Below are 18,058 nucleotides of genomic sequence, written 5' to 3' on the forward strand. Positions count from 1 at the left end.
AGGAGGCTCAGAGTTACCCGAGGAGGGTCAGAGTTAGGATCAGAGTTACCCGAGGAGAGTCAGAGTTAGGGTCAGTTACCCGAGGAGAGTCAGAGTTAGGGTCAGAGTTACCCGAGGAGAGTCAGAGTTAGGGTCAGAGTTACCCGAGGAGAGTCAGAGTTACCCGAGGAGGGTCAGAGTTACCCGAGGAGAGTCAGAGTTACCCGAGGAGGGTCAGAGTTAGGGTCAGAGTTAACCGAGGGGGGTCAGAGTTACCCGAGGAGGGTCAGAGTTAGGGTCAGAGTTACCCGAGGGGGGTCAGAGTTAGGGTCAGAGTTACCCCAGGAGGGTCAGAGTTAGGGTCAGAGTTACCCGAGGGGGGTCAGAGTTACCCGAGGAGGGTCAGAGTTAGGGTCAGAGTTACCCCAGGAGGGTCAGAGTTAGGGTCAGAGTTACCCGAGGAGGGTCAGGGTTAGGGTCAGAGTTACCCGAGGAGGGTCAGGGTTAGGGTCGGAGTTACCCGAGGAGGGTCAGGGTTAGGGTCAGAGTTACCCGAGGAGGGTCAGGGTTAGGGTCAGAGTTACCCGAGGAGGGTCAGAGTTAGGATCAGAGTTACCCGAGGAGGGTCAGAGTTAGGATCAGAGTTACCCGAGGAGGGTCAGAGTTAGGGTCAGAGTTACCCGAGGAGGGTCAGAGTTAGGGTCGGAGTTACCCGAGGAGGGTCAGAGTTAGGGTCAGAGTTACCCGAGGAGGATCAGAGTTACCCGAGGAGGGTCAGTGTTAGGGTCAGAGTTACCCGAGGAGAGTCAGAGTTAGGGTCAGTTACCCGAGGAGAGTCAGAGTTACCCGAGGAGGGTCAGAGTTAGGGTCAGAGTTAGGGTCAGAGTTACCCGAGGGGGGTCAGAGTTACCCGAGGAGGGTCAGAGTTAGGGTCAGAGTTACCCGAGGAGAGTCAGAGTTACCCGAGGAGGGTCAGTGTTAGGGTCAGAGTTAGGGTCAGAGTTACCCGAGGGGGGTCAGAGTTACCCGAGGAGGGTCAGTGTTAGGGTCAGAGTTACCCGAGGAGAGTCAGAGTTAGGGTCAGTTACCCGAGGAGAGTCAGAGTTACCCGAGGAGGGTCAGAGTTAGGGTCAGAGTTACCCGAGGAGAGTCAGAGTTACCCGAGGAGGCTCAGAGTTACCCGAGGAGGGTCAGAGTTAGGATCAGAGTTACCCGAGGAGAGTCAGAGTTAGGGTCAGTTACCCGAGGAGAGTCAGAGTTAGGGTCAGAGTTACCCGAGGAGAGTCAGAGTTAGGGTCAGAGTCACCCGAGGAGAGTCAGAGTTAGGGTCAGAGTTACCCGAGGAGAGTCAGAGTTAGGGTCAGAGTCACCCGAGGAGAGTCAGAGTTAGGGTCAGAGTTACCCGAGGAGAGTCAGAGTTAGGGTCAGAGTCACCCGAGGAGAGTCAGAGTTAGGGTCAGAGTTACCCGAGGAGAGTCAGAGTTACCCGAGGAGGGTCAGAGTTACCCGAGGAGAGTCAGAGTTACCCGAGGAGGGTCAGAGTTAGGGTCAGAGTTAACCGAGGGGGGTCAGAGTTACCCGAGGAGGGTCAGAGTTAGGGTCAGAGTTACCCGAGGGGGGTCAGAGTTAGGGTCAGAGTTACCCCAGGAGGGTCAGAGTTAGGGTCAGAGTTACCCGAGGGGGGTCAGAGTTACCCGAGGAGGGTCAGAGTTAGGGTCAGAGTTACCCCAGGAGGGTCAGAGTTAGGGTCAGAGTTACCCGAGGAGGGTCAGGGTTAGGGTCAGAGTTACCCGAGGAGGGTCAGGGTTAGGGTCGGAGTTACCCGAGGAGGGTCAGGGTTAGGGTCAGAGTTACCCGAGGAGGGTCAGGGTTAGGGTCAGAGTTACCCGAGGAGGGTCAGAGTTAGGATCAGAGTTACCCGAGGAGGGTCAGAGTTAGGATCAGAGTTACCCCAGGAGGGTCAGAGTTAGGGTCAGAGTTACCCGAGGAGGGTCAGAGTTAGGGTCGGAGTTACCCGAGGAGGGTCAGAGTTAGGGTCAGAGTTACCCGAGGAATGTCAGAGTTACCCCAGGAGGGTCAGAGTTAGGGTCGGAGTTACCCGAGGAGAGTCAGAGTTACCCCAGGAGGGTCAGAGTTAGGGTCGGAGTTACCCCAGGAGGGTCAGAGTTAGGGTCGGAGTTACCCGAGGAGGGTCAGAGTTAGGGTCGGAGTTACCCGAGGAGGGTCAGAGTTAGGGTCAGAGTTACCCCAGGAGGGTCAGGGTTAGGGTCAGAGTTACCCCAGGAGGGTCAGAGTTAGGGTCGGAGTTACCCGAGGAGGGTCAGAGTTAGGGTCAGAGTTACCCCAGGAGGGTCAGAGTTAGGGTCAGAGTTACCCGAGGAGGGTCAGAGTTACCCGAGGAGGGTCAGAGTTACCCGAGGGGGGTCAGAGTTAGGGTCAGAGTTACCCGAGGAGGGTCAGAGTTACCCGAGGGGGGTCAGAGTTAGGGTCAGAGTTACCCGAGGAGGGTCAGAGTTACCCGAGGGGGGTCAGAGTTAGGGTCAGAGTTACCCGAGGAGGGTCAGAGTTACCCGAGGGGGGTCAGAGTTACCCGAGGGGGGTCAGAGTTACCCGAGGGGGGTCAGAGTTAGGGTCAGAGTTACCCGAGGGGGGTCAGAGTTACCCGAGGAGAGTCAGAGTTAGGGTCAGAGTTAGGGTCAGAGTTACCCGAGGGGGGTCAGAGTTACCCGAGGGGGGTCAGAGTTACCCGAGGGGGGTCAGAGTTAGGGTCAGAGTTACCCGAGGGGGGTCAGAGTTACCCGAGGAGAGTCAGAGTTAGGGTCGGAGTTACCCGAGGAGGGTCAGAGTTAGGGTCAGAGTTACCCGAGGAGAGTCAGAGTTACCCGAGGAGGGTCAGTGTTAGGGTCAGAGTTACCCGAGGAGAGTCAGAGTTAGGGTCAGTTACCCGAGGAGAGTCAGAGTTACCCGAGGAGGGTCAGAGTTAGGGTCAGAGTTACCCGAGGAGAGTCAGAGTTACCCGAGGAGGGTCAGTGTTAGGGTCAGAGTTAGGGTCAAAGTTACCCGAGGGGGGTCAGAGTTACCCGAGGAGGGTCAGTGTTAGGGTCAGAGTTACCCGAGGAGAGTCAGAGTTAGGGTCAGTTACCCGAGGAGAGTCAGAGTTACCCGAGGAGGGTCAGAGTTAGGGTCAGAGTTACCCGAGGAGAGTCAGAGTTACCCGAGGAGGCTCAGAGTTACCCGAGGAGGGTCAGAGTTAGGATCAGAGTTACCCGAGGAGAGTCAGAGTTAGGGTCAGTTACCCGAGGAGAGTCAGAGTTAGGGTCAGAGTTACCCGAGGAGAGTCAGAGTTAGGGTCAGAGTCACCCGAGGAGAGTCAGAGTTAGGGTCAGAGTTACCCGAGGAGAGTCAGAGTTAGGGTCAGAGTTACCCGAGGAGAGTCAGAGTTACCCGAGGAGGGTCAGGGTTAGGGTCGGAGTTACCCGAGGAGGGTCAGGGTTAGGGTCAGAGTTACCCGAGGAGGGTCAGGGTTAGGGTCAGAGTTACCCGAGGAGGGTCAGAGTTAGGATCAGAGTTACCCGAGGAGGGTCAGAGTTAGGATCAGAGTTACCCGAGGAGGGTCAGAGTTAGGGTCAGAGTTACCCGAGGAGGGTCAGAGTTAGGGTCGGAGTTACCCGAGGAGGGTCAGAGTTAGGGTCAGAGTTACCCGAGGAGGATCAGAGTTACCCGAGGAGGGTCAGTGTTAGGGTCAGAGTTACCCGAGGAGAGTCAGAGTTAGGGTCAGTTACCCGAGGAGAGTCAGAGTTACCCGAGGAGGGTCAGAGTTAGGGTCAGAGTTACCCGAGGAGAGTCAGAGTTACCCGAGGAGGGTCAGTGTTAGGGTCAGAGTTAGGGTCAGAGTTACCCGAGGGGGGTCAGAGTTACCCGAGGAGGGTCAGTGTTAGGGTCAGAGTTACCCGAGGAGAGTCAGAGTTAGGGTCAGTTACCCGAGGAGAGTCAGAGTTACCCGAGGAGGGTCAGAGTTAGGGTCAGAGTTACCCGAGGAGAGTCAGAGTTACCCGAGGAGGCTCAGAGTTACCCGAGGAGGGTCAGAGTTAGGATCAGAGTTACCCGAGGAGAGTCAGAGTTAGGGTCAGTTACCCGAGGAGAGTCAGAGTTAGGGTCAGAGTTACCCGAGGAGAGTCAGAGTTAGGGTCAGAGTCACCCGAGGAGAGTCAGAGTTAGGGTCAGAGTTACCCGAGGAGAGTCAGAGTTACCCGAGGAGGGTCAGAGTTACCCGAGGAGAGTCAGAGTTACCCGAGGAGGGTCAGAGTTAGGGTCAGAGTTAACCGAGGGGGGTCAGAGTTACCCGAGGAGGGTCAGAGTTAGGGTCAGAGTTACCCGAGGGGGGTCAGAGTTAGGGTCAGAGTTACCCCAGGAGGGTCAGAGTTAGGGTCAGAGTTACCCGAGGGGGGTCAGAGTTACCCGAGGAGGGTCAGAGTTAGGGTCAGAGTTACCCCAGGAGGGTCAGAGTTAGGGTCAGAGTTACCCGAGGAGGGTCAGGGTTAGGGTCAGAGTTACCCGAGGAGGGTCAGAGTTAGGGTCAGAGTTACCCGAGGAGGGTCAGGGTTAGGGTCAGAGTTACCCGAGGAGGGTCAGAGTTAGGATCAGAGTTACCCGAGGAGGGTCAGAGTTAGGATCAGAGTTACCCCAGGAGGGTCAGAGTTAGGGTCAGAGTTACCCGAGGAGGGTCAGAGTTAGGGTCGGAGTTACCCGAGGAGGGTCAGAGTTAGGGTCAGAGTTACCCGAGGAGGGTCAGAGTTACCCCAGGAGGGTCAGAGTTAGGGTCGGAGTTACCCGAGGAGAGTCAGAGTTACCCCAGGAGGGTCAGAGTTAGGGTCGGAGTTACCCCAGGAGGGTCAGAGTTAGGGTCGGAGTTACCCCAGGAGGGTCAGAGTTAGGGTCGGAGTTACCCGAGGAGGGTCAGAGTTAGGGTCGGAGTTACCCGAGGAGGGTCAGAGTTAGGGTCAGAGTTACCCCAGGAGGGTCAGAGTTAGGGTCGGAGTTACCCGAGGAGGGTCAGAGTTAGGGTCGGAGTTACCCCAGGAGGGTCAGAGTTAGGGTCGGAGTTACCCGAGGAGGGTCAGAGTTAGGGTCGGAGTTACCCGAGGAGGGTCAGAGTTAGGGTCAGAGTTACCCCAGGAGGGTCAGAGTTAGGGTCAGAGTTACCCCAGGAGGGTCAGGGTTAGGGTCAGAGTTACCCCACTGCATGAAATGAACTCTCTTGTGTTTAACTCAGAGTTTAACACAATTAATTATTTTACCCGAGGTCTCAGGGTTTGTCTTAAATGTCCAGAAGCTGCGTGTTTGCAATAAAAACAGGATTAAACTACGAACCAGAAGAACACTGGAGGCTGGTTTCTGTAGAAGCTTCCAGGCAGTAAACAGGATCCACAGATAATTAACTCCCAGGGAAACTGTTCCTGTAATCAGGCCAAAGTGGCTTCCTGAGATCATGTGACAGGAAGTTTTTATCCTGATCACAGAGGAGATGTGACCAGTTACAGTTCTGCTCCTGGAACCTTCAAAGTGTCCTGATCAGCAGTTCTGCAGCTTCCTGAAGCTCTCTGAGTTTCTCTGCTTCTTCCCTCATCTTCAGTCCAGTCCTCGTACCTGAGCATCTTCAGAGGAATGTGTTTTTTCTTCGTTCAGCCACTAAACTCTGAGCTGTGAACCGTTCAGGCAGGAAAAAGGCTCCTAACTCCTGGATTTGGAGTCAGGCGAGCAACAAAAACATTAATTTTTTACATTAATTTACTCAAATAGTGGCCTAAAATGAACAGAAACACACATTTAATTATAACTTCTTGTATAACAATTCATTTCCAACTACATTTGTATGGTTGTGACAGCCATATTAAGTATTTTATGTGGTTTTTGAAGCATTTTGGTCATGAGACGCCTCTTATTTCTTTATATTTTGCATCCAAGCAGCTTAAGTGATCTTCAGCAAAAGTTTCAACACTTTCTGAAGGTTTTTCAGAGTTTTTCTTTGGACATTTTCTGCTCTTTTCCTCATTTTCAGTCCAGTTTTTCTTCATTAAGCCACTTAACTCTGAGCTGTGAACCATTCAGGCAGGAAAAAGGCTCCTAACTCAAGGGATGGACCAGTGCTGGGTCCACATTTTAAACTGGATCTTTAGGCACTTTGTTCCCAGCAGCCTGTCACAGAGACACATCATTTGTTCCCATTTCTTTAGCTGCATCTGTGAAAAACAGCTTCATAGTTTCAACTTTTTTGTACATTTACGTTAAAACTGCTTTCAGTTACCAAAAGAGTCAAATTAATATAAGAAATTCAGTTTAAAAAAAATCTTAATCCCAAAATAATGAATGTTATCACGTCTAAAAGTAGGAAAGTAGGAAAAAAACAGACAATAATAAGAATTATATGTTATTCAACATCAAGAAAAGTAAATAAGATTCAATTTAAAGCTTAAAAAAGGAATATAAGATATAATCTAATGACTAATTATGGAACAATGAATATAAATTAAATGATTAAACTGTTTTCTGCCACCAGAAATGAATAATCTAGAAGCTCTTTGTGGGTTTTAGACTGGAATTAAGATTTGTTCCCATTTCTTTAGCTGCATGTGTGAAAAACAGCAAAGATAACACAGTGTGACAGACAGAAAACAGGATTTCTGCAGCAACAAGGTGATTCCCAAAGAGCTGTTAGCTGAAAACTTGGCATATCTCAGCATGGTGTGCAGCGTGTCCTTAAAACATTTGAGGAAACTGGACAAAAGAAGAAGAGTCAGGCCTAAAGAACTATCTCCAGCAGGTGAACAGGATCTGAAAGGGATGAAACTGATAACTGATTACAGTTCTGTAATATCTGAGGTATTAATAAAATGATGGATTAGTTGTTTCGTTTCTTTATGATTAAAAGGGAACTGATTGAAATGAGTTTGTTCTGAGCAGAACCAGCTGCTTCATTCTGAGGTCACAAAGTTAAACACCAACAGAAGCTCTTAGTTTCAGCGATCTTTATTGGAAGTTAACGTTTTATTTTCTGACATTCTTCAGAGGAAATCAGGGAACAGGTGAGCGTCTTTATAAAGACGTTGGATCACCGAGGAGAAGGATGCAAACGGGCACATTACACACAAGATACCAACAGATCCTCACATCTGTACGACCTGATCCAGGCTGGGTCCAGAACCAGAACCAGATCCAGATCCAGAACCAATTCCAGAACCAGATCCAGAACCAGATCCAGAACCAGAACCAGAACCAGATCCAGATCCAAAACCAGAACCAGAACCAGATCCAGATCCAGAACCAGATCCAGATCCAAAACCAGATCCAGAACCAGAACCAGAACCAGAACCAGAACCAGAACCAGATCCAGATCCAAAACCAGATCCAGAACCAGAACCAGAACCAGAACCAGAACCAGATCCAGAACCAGAACCAGAACCAGAACCAGAACCAGAACCAGATCCAGATCCAGAACCAGAACCAGAACCAGATCCAGATCCAGATTCAGAACCAGATCCAGAACCAGAACCAGAACCAGATCCAGATCCAGATCCAGATCCAGAACCAGATCCAGAACCAGAACCAGATCCAGATCCAGATCCAGATCCAGAACCAGAACCAGATCCAGAACCAGATCCAGAACCAGAACCAGAACCAGATCCAGAACCAGAACCAGATCCAGATCCAAAACCAGATCCAGAACCAGAACCAGAACCAGATCCAGAACCAGAACCAGAACCAGATCCAGATCCAAAACCAGAACCAGAACCAGATCCAGAACCAGAACCAGATCCAGATCCAAAACCAGATCCAGAACCAGAACCAGAACCAGATCCAGATCCAGATCCAGATCCAGAACCAGATCCAGAACCAGAACCAGATCCAGATCCAGATCCAGATCCAGAACCAGAACCAGATCCAGAACCAGATCCAGAACCAGAACCAGAACCAGATCCAGAACCAGAACCAGAACCAGAACCAGATCCAGAACCAGATCCAGAACCAGAACCAGAACCAGAACCAGATCCAGATCCAAAACCAGAACCAGAACCAGAACCAGATCCAGATCCAGATCCAGAACCAGAACCAGAACCAGATCCAGAACCAGATCCAGATCCAGATCCAGAACCAGATCCAGAACTAGAACCAGATCCAGATCCAGATCCAGATCCAGATCCAAAGCTCATCACCTCCCCACACCCAGCTTGACTCTGAACATGAACCAGATTCTTCCTGTTTCATCCTCATCAGAAAACAACATAAATCACTTTCTTAATCATTAAATATTAAACTTATAAACGTGGAAACATGAGTTTAAACTTTCTACAGACTCTGAGCCTCATCTGACTTTTACAAAACACATAAAAAAGGATTAATTTATTTTAAATTAGACGCTAATATCCGGTGAATTCTCCGGTCCCGGACCCGGAGAAGTCCGCCTCCGCTCCCCCGGCCTCGGCCCCCGGGTCCCGGCCTGCTGCGGTCCGGTGGGTCGGCAGGTTGGACGGGTCCTCCGCGGTGCTCGGGGCCGGCGGGGGGAGGCCCTGCCCGGGCAGAGGCATCTCTGAGGGTCCGGGGGAGGAAGTTCTGTCAGAGTCCGTCAGATCAATCATGTCCTGATCAATAGATCTGCTGTCTGTGACGTCACCGGTCAAACAGTTCTGACAGGCATTGATCCGACATTTGGTCTGAGTGGGACTTTTCCCGGCGGCTCCAGAGCCGGTACCGGTCCGGTTCTTCCCGGTACCGGCTCCCTCCGGTCCCGGGCCGCCGGTGGGCTTCCAGATGAGGCCGTAGTACACAGCCAGGAGGACGGCGGCCACAGACACGGCCAGCACGTACAGCACCACGGTGGCCAGTCTCACCCACTTCTCCAGCTCCGCCTTCTTCTCCCCGGTGTAGGTGGCCGGTTTGCCCGGCTGCGCGGCGCGGAACGCCAGGGTCCAGTCCCGCTTCTCCCGCATGCTGTGCGGGGTGCGGGGTGCGGGGGGAGGCGGGGAGTCACAGCCGAGCGGAGCGGCGGAGAGCCGTCAGCCTCCCGCTGCCTCAGGTTTCATCCCAGAATGTGAAGTTAACCCGGGTCAGCCCGGACCGGAAACAGCTGGCTCAGACTTTCACAGTTAAAGCGGGCCAACAATCCGATCCTTTCAGGGTCATGTGACCCCACTGAGTGTTTTGCCTTTTAAACTTATACTTGTTTGTTCTTCCTAACTCTTTTTCTGCACTTTGTGACCCTGCTCTGTATGAATGAAGCTTACTGACTTTAAGGTAGAATCTGGAGAACCAGCGGCCCCCATCCAGGTGTGGTGGTCCAGACGGCACCCCACAGCCCCCTCTAGTGGGGGCCCTGGTGCAAGGTTTACATTTTTTACGGAAGCCCTGAGGGACCAAATTTACTTTTTATCTGGTGAAAAAACGCAAATATTTGTTCTAATACGACCGACGGGTTTGGTCTCAGAAACTCACGGATGCTTTCCAGGATGATCAGATATGATTCCATCACTGAGGAAATGATCGGCTGAGGCCATAAAAGCTTTTCTGTATTTATTATCCCTTTTTTTTAATCTTGTGCATCTAAGATCTTTCAAAGTTTATTTTTCTATGAGAGCTAGCCGACACTACAATCATTTATTTTCTTTATTATTTATATATTACTTTCAATTTGTACTATATGAGGAGGTGTGAATATGTTAAATATAAGTTAAAGCTAAATATACTTTTGAGTGTCATTGTTCTGTCATTTTTAAATAAAAATAATTAAAAAAATTAGATTTTTTATTTTATTTTTTTTTAAATAAAAAGTAAAAGCTTTTCTGGTCAGCTGTGTAAATCCTGCCCTGTGATTGGTTATCAGGTGTCCTGCAGAGGTCATAAATGAAAGCAGCAGCAGCTTTGTTTGGCTCTGTAGTTTAAAGCAGTTCAGCTACGGAACTTCCACAGTGACTCAACACTTTAATCACATCCAACCCTGGACTCACTGGAGTTTCCGCACATCAACAAACCGTAACTCTATGAGTAAAAAGTCAACAAAAACAACTTCACACAGATATTTGGAGGCGCTTTAATCAATCGTTAATTATGAAAACTCTTTGATTTTAAGCTTCATCAAATTTAAATGTTCACATGTGTTTTTTCTTTGTTGAGCCACTTAACTCTGAACACTTTGGTCAGCAGGATAACTACACAACAACTACATCTACAGCCAGCCGGGGTGCTGAAATAAGTCCTGGTTCTGGTTCCTCAGCAGCTCCCAGGAACACCTGTCAATCAAACAGATCCAGGAACACCTGTCAATCAAACAGACCCAGGAACACCTGTCAATCAAACAGACCCAGGAACACCTGTCAATCAAACAGATCCAGGAACACCTGTCAATCAAACAGATCCAGGAACACCTGTCAATCAAACAGACCCAGGAACACCTGTCAATCAAACAGACCCAGGAACACCTGTCAATCAAACAGACCCAGGAACACCTGTCAATCAAACAGATCCAGGAACACCTGTCAATCAAACAGACCCAGGAACACCTGTCAATCAAACAGACCCAGGAACACCTGTCAATCAAACAGATCCAGGAACACCTGTCAATCAAACAGATCCAGGAACACCTGTCAATCAAACAGACCCAGGAACACCTGTCAATCAAACAGATCCAGGAACACCTGTCAATCAAACAGATCCAGGAACACCTGTCAATCAAACAGACCCAGGAACACCTGTCAATCAAACAGATCCAGGAACACCTGTCAATCAAACAGATCACACATTTTAAACCCAACAGAAATATCCACAGAAAATAAACTGAAGCTCTAAAAGCTCTGAGCAGCTAAACGTTGGTTTAATCTGAGTTTTAATCTCAGTCTGTCTTCATGGAAAAGATTTCTGTCATCATGTGACCTAAAGATGGTGAAGAGCTGCTTCTCAGTAAGCTGAGTTATTATGACATTTTATCTCAGTTTATGAACATTAAAGGGGAACTCCGGGGCATTTGAAGCGTGTTTCCATTGCTAGAGGTTGTCAAATAGTGATAGTAGGACACAGAGAGGTGCAAATCTGCGCTCCCTGTGTGAAGATCGCTCTGTCCGCACAGCCTGTCATGCGAGGCTAATACGTGGTGGCTAGGGGCAAGCGCTAACCCTTCCACGTAAAACAACAACTTGCACACTGCAGAAACGTCACACCACTTTATAAACCATCCGACAATAAAGTCACAAGCCTATACTCCCATATACAAAACAATTATATTCTCTAGAAAAACTGCGTTCAAGTATTTAAAACATTACAACAATACATGCCCAGTAATATTGTTGTAATGTTTTAAATACTTGAACGCAGTTTTTCTAGAGAAAATAATTGTTTTGTATATGGGATTATTCTCCATCGACTCTTTTGGGCTTTCACGTGCGCGAGCCTACAACCAGCCGGTGAGTTACATGCTGTTTATAAAGTTGTTTGTAACGTCCCCATGCCAGTAATGTGAGAACCATGCATATGGTTTTGATGGTAAGGCTTGTGACTTTATTGTCGGATGGTTTATAAAGTGGTGTGACGTTTCTGCAGTGTGCAAGTTGTTGTTTTACGTGGAAGGGTTAGCGCTTGCCCCTTAGCCACCACGTATTAGCCTCGCATGACAGGCTGAGCGAACAGAGCGATCTCCACACAGGGAGCGCAGATTTGCACCTGTCTGTGTCCTACTATCAGTATTTGACAACCTCTAGCAATGGAAACACGCTTCAAATGCCCCGGAGTTCCCCTTTAAGACAGAGTTTATCTCAGTTTATCTCAGTTTCTGACCCACCCTTATCCTCCCGCACCCACCTGTGGCTCTCCGGGTCTCCTCACTCGTCCAGGACCTTCTTGGACGACCCGTCCCTGGTCTTGGCCCTCAGCTTGTTGACCTGCGACTCGGCGATGTCGGCCCTCTCCTCCGCTTCCTCCAGCTCGTGCTGCAGCTTGCGCACCTTGGCCATGTTGGCGTTGGCCGCCTCCTCGGCCTCCTCGGCCGCGTGCTTGTAGGATTTGACCTTCAGCTGCAGCTTGTCCACCAGGTCCTGCAGGCGCGCCATGTTCTTGCGGTCCTCCTCGCTCTGGTAGCTGAGCTCTTTGGCGCGCCGCTCGTACTTGCGGATCCCCTTGATGGACTCGGTGCCTCGCTTCTGCTCCGCCTCCAGCTCGTTCTCCAGGTCCCTGATGCGGGCCTCCAGCTTCTGGAGCTGCTTCTTGCCGCCCTTCATGGCGATCTGCTCGGCCTCGTCCAGGCGGTGCTGCAGATCCTTGATGGTCTGCTCCATGTTCTTCTTCATGCGCTCCAGGTGGGCGCTGGTGTCCTGCTCCTTCTTCAGCTCCTCGGCCATCATGGCGGCGTCCGTGATGGCCTTCTTGGCCTTCTCCTCGGCGTTGCGGTTCTCATGGATGGCGTCCTCCAGCTCGCTCTGCAGGTGCAGCAGGTCGGCCTCGTGCTTCTTCTTCTGGTTGATCAGGCTGGTGTTCTGGGAGTGCAGCAGCTGCATGCGCTCCGTGGCGTCCGTCAGCTCCTGCTCGGCCAGCTTGCGGCTCCGGTCCGTCTGCTCCAGGCCGGCCCTCAGCTCCTCCAGCTCGGCCTGGATCAGGTTGTTCCGGCGCTCCAGCAGAGCGATGTTCTCCCTCAGGTCGTCGTTGCCGTGCTGGGCGTCGTCCAGCAGCAGCTGGGCGTCCTTCAGGAAGGCTTGGAGGCTCTTCACCTGCTTCTGGGCGTCGGCCGCCTGCCTGTTGGCCTGGCTCAGCTGGATCTCCATCTCATTCAGGTCCCCCTCCATCTTCTTCTTGACTCTCAGGGCCTCGTTTCGGCTCCTGGTCTCAGCCTCCACAGAGGACTGCAGAGACTCCAGCATCCGTTGGTAGTTCCTCTTGGCCTGCTCCATCTCCTCGTCCTTCTCGGCCAGCTTGCGCTCCAGTTCGGCCTTCACTTGGTTGAACTCCAGCTGGCCTCGCAGGATCTTGCTCTCCTCGTGCTCCAGGGAACCTTCGGCCTCTTCCAGCGCCGCCTGGAGCTCGGCCTTTTCCTGCTCCAGCTGCTTCCGGATCTTCTCCAGCTCGTGGGCGCTGCGGCCGCCTTCTCCCAGCTGGTCCGTGAGGTCGGAGATCTCTTCCTGGAGGTTCTTGTTCTCTCTCTTGATCGTCTCGAGCTGATCCAGCGACTCCTCGTAGGCGTTCTTCAGCTTGAAGAGTTCGGTGCTCAGAGACCGAGCCTCCTTCTGGGACGCCTCTAATTCACACTGCGACTCCTCGAACTTCTGCTTCCACTCCACCAGGACTTTGTCGAAGGTTCTTTGCTTTTTGTCCAGCGCCGCTGAGGCCGCGTTGGATCTCTCCAGGTCCAACATGAGATCTTCGATCTCGTTTTGGAGGCGGTGTTTGGTCTTCTCCAGGGACGAGCACTTGGCGTTGACGGCCTCGATGGCCTCCTCGGCCTCCTGCAGCCTCTGGACCAGCTTCTTCTTGGCCTCCTCCAGCTCCTCCGTCCTCTGGATCCCGTCGGTCTCGTACTTGGTCCTCCACGCTGAGACCTCGGTGTTGGACTTGGACAGAGCTCTCTGCAGCTCGGCTTTGGCTTCCTGCTCCTCTTCAAACTGCTCTCGGAGCAGATCGCAGTCGTGGCGGGCGGACTGGACGGCGTGAGCCAGGGCGTTCTTCGCCTTCACTTCCTCCTCCAGCTGCCGCCGTAGATCCTCCACCTGCTGGTTGTAGGAGTTCTTCCCCCTGGTCAGCTGGGAGATCAGACACTCCTTCTCCTCCAGCTGACGCCCGAACTCGCCGTTCTCTGTGAGCAGTTTGGCCTTCTGGGTGGTCAGGTCGTTGACGGCCCGTTGGCCCTCCTCGTATTTACTCTTGTACTCGTTCATGTTGTCCTCCGTGGTGCGGCAGATCTTCTCGATGTTGGACTTGGCCTTCACCACGCTCTCCATGTTGGAGACCAGGTCGTCCAGCTCCAGCTTCAGCTCGCTCTTCTCCTTCTCCAGCTTCTGCTTCACGCGCTGCAGGTTATCGATCTGTTCGCCCAGTTCGGCGACGCTGTCGGCGTGCTTCTTCCTCAGCGAGGCCGCCGTGGCCTCGTGGTGGAGGGTCGACTCCTCCAGATCCCGGCGCAGCTTCTGGAACTCGGCGTCTCTCTTCTTGTTCAGCTCCACCTGGGCGGACGTCGCTCCGCCAGCTTCTTCCAGGCGCTCGCTGATGTCCTCCAGCTCGCGGGAAAGGTCTGAGCGCTGCTTCTCCACCTTCGCCCGGGCGGCGCGCTCCGCGTCCAGCTCCTCCTCCAGCTCCTCGATCCGAGCCTGGTTCTCCTTCAGCTTCTTCTGGAGCTGGACCGAGGCGACCTGCTCGTCCTCCAGCCGGGAAGTCGTCTGGGTGACCTCAAAGTCTTTCTTCTTGAGCCTTTCCTCCAGCTGCTGCTTGTCGTTCTCTAAGTCCATCACACTCTCCTGGGTCAGCTTCAGGTCGCCCTCCAGCTTCCTCTTGGAGCGCTCCAGGTCCATCCGGACCTTCTTCTCCTGCTCCAGGGAGCCCTCCAGATCGTCCACCTGCTGCTCCAACTTGGCTTTGGCTTTGGTCAGACTGTTGGCTTTGTCCTCCTCGCTCTGCAGGTCGTCCAGCGTCTGCTGGTGGGCCTCCTGAAGCGCCTTCTTCTCCTTGCTCAGCTTCAGGATGTTCTCGTCCTGGGAGGCCATCTCCTCCATCAGGTTCTTCACCTTGTTCTCCGTGGCGTGCTTCTCCTTTTCCACCTTGGCTAAAGTCAGCTCCAGGTCATCTATGTCTTTCTTCAGCTCAGAGCACTCGTCTTCCAGCTTGCGCTTCTTGGCCGTGAGGTCTGCGTTCATCTCCTCTTCGTCCTCCAGTCTTTCGGTCATCTCTTTCAGCTTGGCCTCCAGCTGAATCTTGCTCTTGATGAGCTGCTCGCAGCGTTCTTCGGCGTCAGTCAGAGTGTCCTGTTCAGACTGAATCTGCAGAGTCAGATCGTTCTTCTCCTGGAGAAAAGTCACTATTTTCTCCTCCAGCTCCTTCCGTCGTGCTTCGGATTTCTCCAGAGCTTCCTTCAGCTTGTTGAACTCGTCCTTTATGTTGGCCATCTCCTTCTCAGACTCAGCACTCTTCAGCAGGGGCTTGATCTTGAAGAAGAGCTTCATCCAGGGCCAGTTCTTCACACCCAGAAACGAGCGGAGGTTCCACTGGATGACCATCAGGGCGTCCCGGCGCTCCACCAGTTTGGCGAACTGCTCCCTCATAAGGAGCGCTCGGGCGTTAGCCTGAATCCTGGTGATGATCCGTGAGAGTTGCTCATCCCGCATCTCCTCCAGGGTGCCCAGCAGGCCGGCTTTAAAGAAGACTTTGGTATGGCCAAACCTGTACTGAGTGTGGTCGATGTCCAGCGATCCCAGCAGCTTCTCGGCGCTCTTCTTACAGTCGATGAACTGACCCTCAGGGATGGCCGAGGCGTTCAGGATTCGGTATCGCTGCTTGAAGTCGCCGTAGAGGACGCGGTTTGGGAACCCCTTCCTGCAGATCCGGATGCCTTCCAGGACACCGTTACAGCGCAGCTGGTGCATCACCAGGCAATTGTCCATGACTCCGGGAGTTTTTCTGTCGTTGGGAATCAGACAGCGGACAAAGTGGGGGTGGGTGGTCTTCAGGTTGGTCATCAGCTTGTTCAGGTTTTCCCTGTGCAGAGCGGACACCGTTTGGAAGGAGGAGCCCTTCTTCTTGGCTCCTTTGCCTCCTTTGTCTCCGCCGTCGGTTCCCGAGTAGCTTGAAAACAGCACACTCAGCAGCTTCAGAGAGGATTTCTGGAAGAGGCCAACCACAGTTTCATTCAGGGGGTCTTTGTTTTTTACAAGCCAGTTGCCGATGTTGTAGTCCACCGTGCCAGCATAGTGAACCAGGGCAAAATGAGCCTCTGACTTCCCCTTTGCTGCCCTCGGCTTCTCAAACATCTTGTTCTTCCCCAGGTGATTGTCGTAGAGCTTGGCCTTGAAGGTCTGGTCACTGGCTTTGGGAAACATGCATTCTTCTTCCAGAATCGACAGGATCCCCATCGGCTTCTCGATCAGGTCGATGCAGGCCTGGAGGTCCATCCCGAAGTCGATGAACTCCCAGTCGATCCCCTCTTTCTTGTACTCTTCCTGTTCCAGAACGAACATGTGATGGTTGAAGAACTGCTGCAGCTTCTCGTTGGTGTAGTTGATGCACAGCTGCTCGAACGTGTTGAAATCAAAGATCTCAAATCCAGCGATGTCCAGAACTCCTATGAAGTACTGACGGTGCTGCTTGGTGTCCAGAGAGTGGTTGATTCTCACCACCATCCAGTTGAACATCTTCTCGTACACCGACTTCGCCAGAGCCCCAATGGCGTAGTAGACTTGGTCCACGCTCTGGCCCTTGGTGACGTACTCGTTCCCCACCTTGACTCTGGGGTGGCACAGGCCTTTGATGAGGTCTGCGGGGTTCAGCCCCATCAGGTAGGCTGATTTATCCACGGCCTCGGTCCCGTCGGGCTCGGCCTGCTCCTCCCGCTGCTTCTGTTTGAACTTCAGGTTGCCGTAGTGCATGATGGCGCCGGTCAGCTTGTAGACGCCCATCTTCTCCTCGGGGGTGAAGCCGAGCACATCGAAGGCGCTATCCGTGGCTATCAGCTCCTCGGAGTCGTTGATGGAGGCGACCGTCAGCTCTCCCTGGGAGATGTAGGAGTAGTCGTACGGATTGTTGGTGATCAGCAGCAGGTCCAGCAGCTCTGGCTTCTGGTTGGACAGGATCTGGTAGAAGATGTGGTAGTTCCTCTCGGCCTTGAGCTGGAAGGTGACCCGGGACTTCTCCAGCAGGTACGTCTCCACGTCGGCGGATGACAGTTTGCCGCTCGTGCCGAAGTGAATGCGGATGAACTTTCCGAAGCGAGACGAGTTGTCGTTTCTCAGAGTTTTGGCGTTGCCGAAGGCCTCGAGCGCCGGGTTGGCCTGGATGATCTGATCCTCCAGCGTCCCCTTGCTGGCGTCTCTTTTCGCCCCCCCGACCGCGGCGATGCTGGCGAAGTACTGGATGACCCTCTTGGTGTTCACAGTCTTGCCCGCGCCGGATTCTCCGGTGATGAGGACGGACTGGTTCTCCCGGTCCGTCAGCATGTACTGGTAGGCGTTATCGGAGATGGAGAAGATGTGGGGCGGCGCCTCGGTCCTCTTCTTCCCCCGGTAGGCCGCCACCACCTCGGAGTCGTAGACCGGAAGCCACTTGTAGGGGTTGACGGTGACGCAGAAGAGCCCAGAGTAGGTGTAGATCATCCAGGCGGCGTAACGCTCTTTGAGGTTAAACAGCACCGCGGGCTCATGGAGGAAGGTGAACATCGCCATGTCTTCGATTTTATCGAACTTGGGCGGGTTCTGCGGGTGGACGTCGCACTCCTTCACGGTTGCCGTGGTTCCGTCCTCCTTCTTCACGGTCACCGTCGCTCCTTCTTTGCTCTGGATCTGGCCTTTCATGTATTCTACTTTATCGTCCACGACGAAACACTCGGTCTTTATGTCGAAGGCTCTGGTCTGAGCCTCCAGACGCTCCTTGTCCGACTTCCTCAGGAAAGGAGCCGCCTTCCCGAACTCGGCCATCAGAGTGTCGCCCATGGTGGAGGTGCACAGCGGTGAGAGCGACCGGAGAGGACGGGGTTTTCCTGCCGATGCCGGGGAAGAACTGCAGCCTCCTCCCAGAGGACGGACACTTATAAAGGCTTCGGGGGACCAAATTAGGAGATATCTGCTGAACTAAATCTGTCCCTGAGGGCAGATTCTGGACCTTTGGCTGTTACAGTCCATGTAAGGCGCAGCAGAGTTTCACTGCTTATCTTTCTGCTGATAGACTCCACATTTAGACCCCAACGCACCCTCACAGCAGCTCATTACCTCAACTGTCCAATCACTCATCTGAACGGGACACAAGTCACTCATTTATGTAGAATACACTGTTAGAGGTCAGACTGCGTGTGTCCTAAATGATCTGCAGTCTGCAGAGATGATGGTCGATCAGACAGAGGAAACGGTGGAAA

The 18,058-nt window shown here is 52.7% G+C and overlaps 1 protein-coding gene across 1 annotated transcript; it reads right to left on the minus strand.

Moving 5' to 3' along the window:
- Window positions 1-10,044: 10,044 nt before the first annotated feature.
- On the minus strand, window positions 10,045-17,706 carry myh6 (myosin, heavy chain 6, cardiac muscle, alpha). Its single transcript, XM_075459875.1, has 2 exons — window positions 11,821-17,706; window positions 10,045-10,259 (listed from the first exon to the last, which is right to left on the minus strand). The coding sequence occupies exon 1, from the start codon at window positions 17,637-17,639 to the stop codon at window positions 11,841-11,843; it is 5,799 nt and encodes a 1,932-aa protein (XP_075315990.1). The 5' UTR covers window positions 17,640-17,706; the 3' UTR covers window positions 10,045-10,259; window positions 11,821-11,840.
- Window positions 17,707-18,058: the final 352 nt, after the last annotated feature.

The sequence above is a fragment of the Odontesthes bonariensis genome, chromosome 24, assembly GCF_027942865.1.
Source record: "Odontesthes bonariensis isolate fOdoBon6 chromosome 24, fOdoBon6.hap1, whole genome shotgun sequence".
In the NCBI taxonomy this organism is placed as follows: Eukaryota; Metazoa; Chordata; class Actinopteri; order Atheriniformes; family Atherinopsidae; genus Odontesthes; species Odontesthes bonariensis.

What these genes read in the sequence shown, in the direction of transcription:
- myh6 (XM_075459875.1), bottom strand. Translation starts at nt 17,639, where the DNA reads ATGGGCGACACTCTGATGGCCGAGTTCGGGAAGGCGGCTCCTTTCCTG.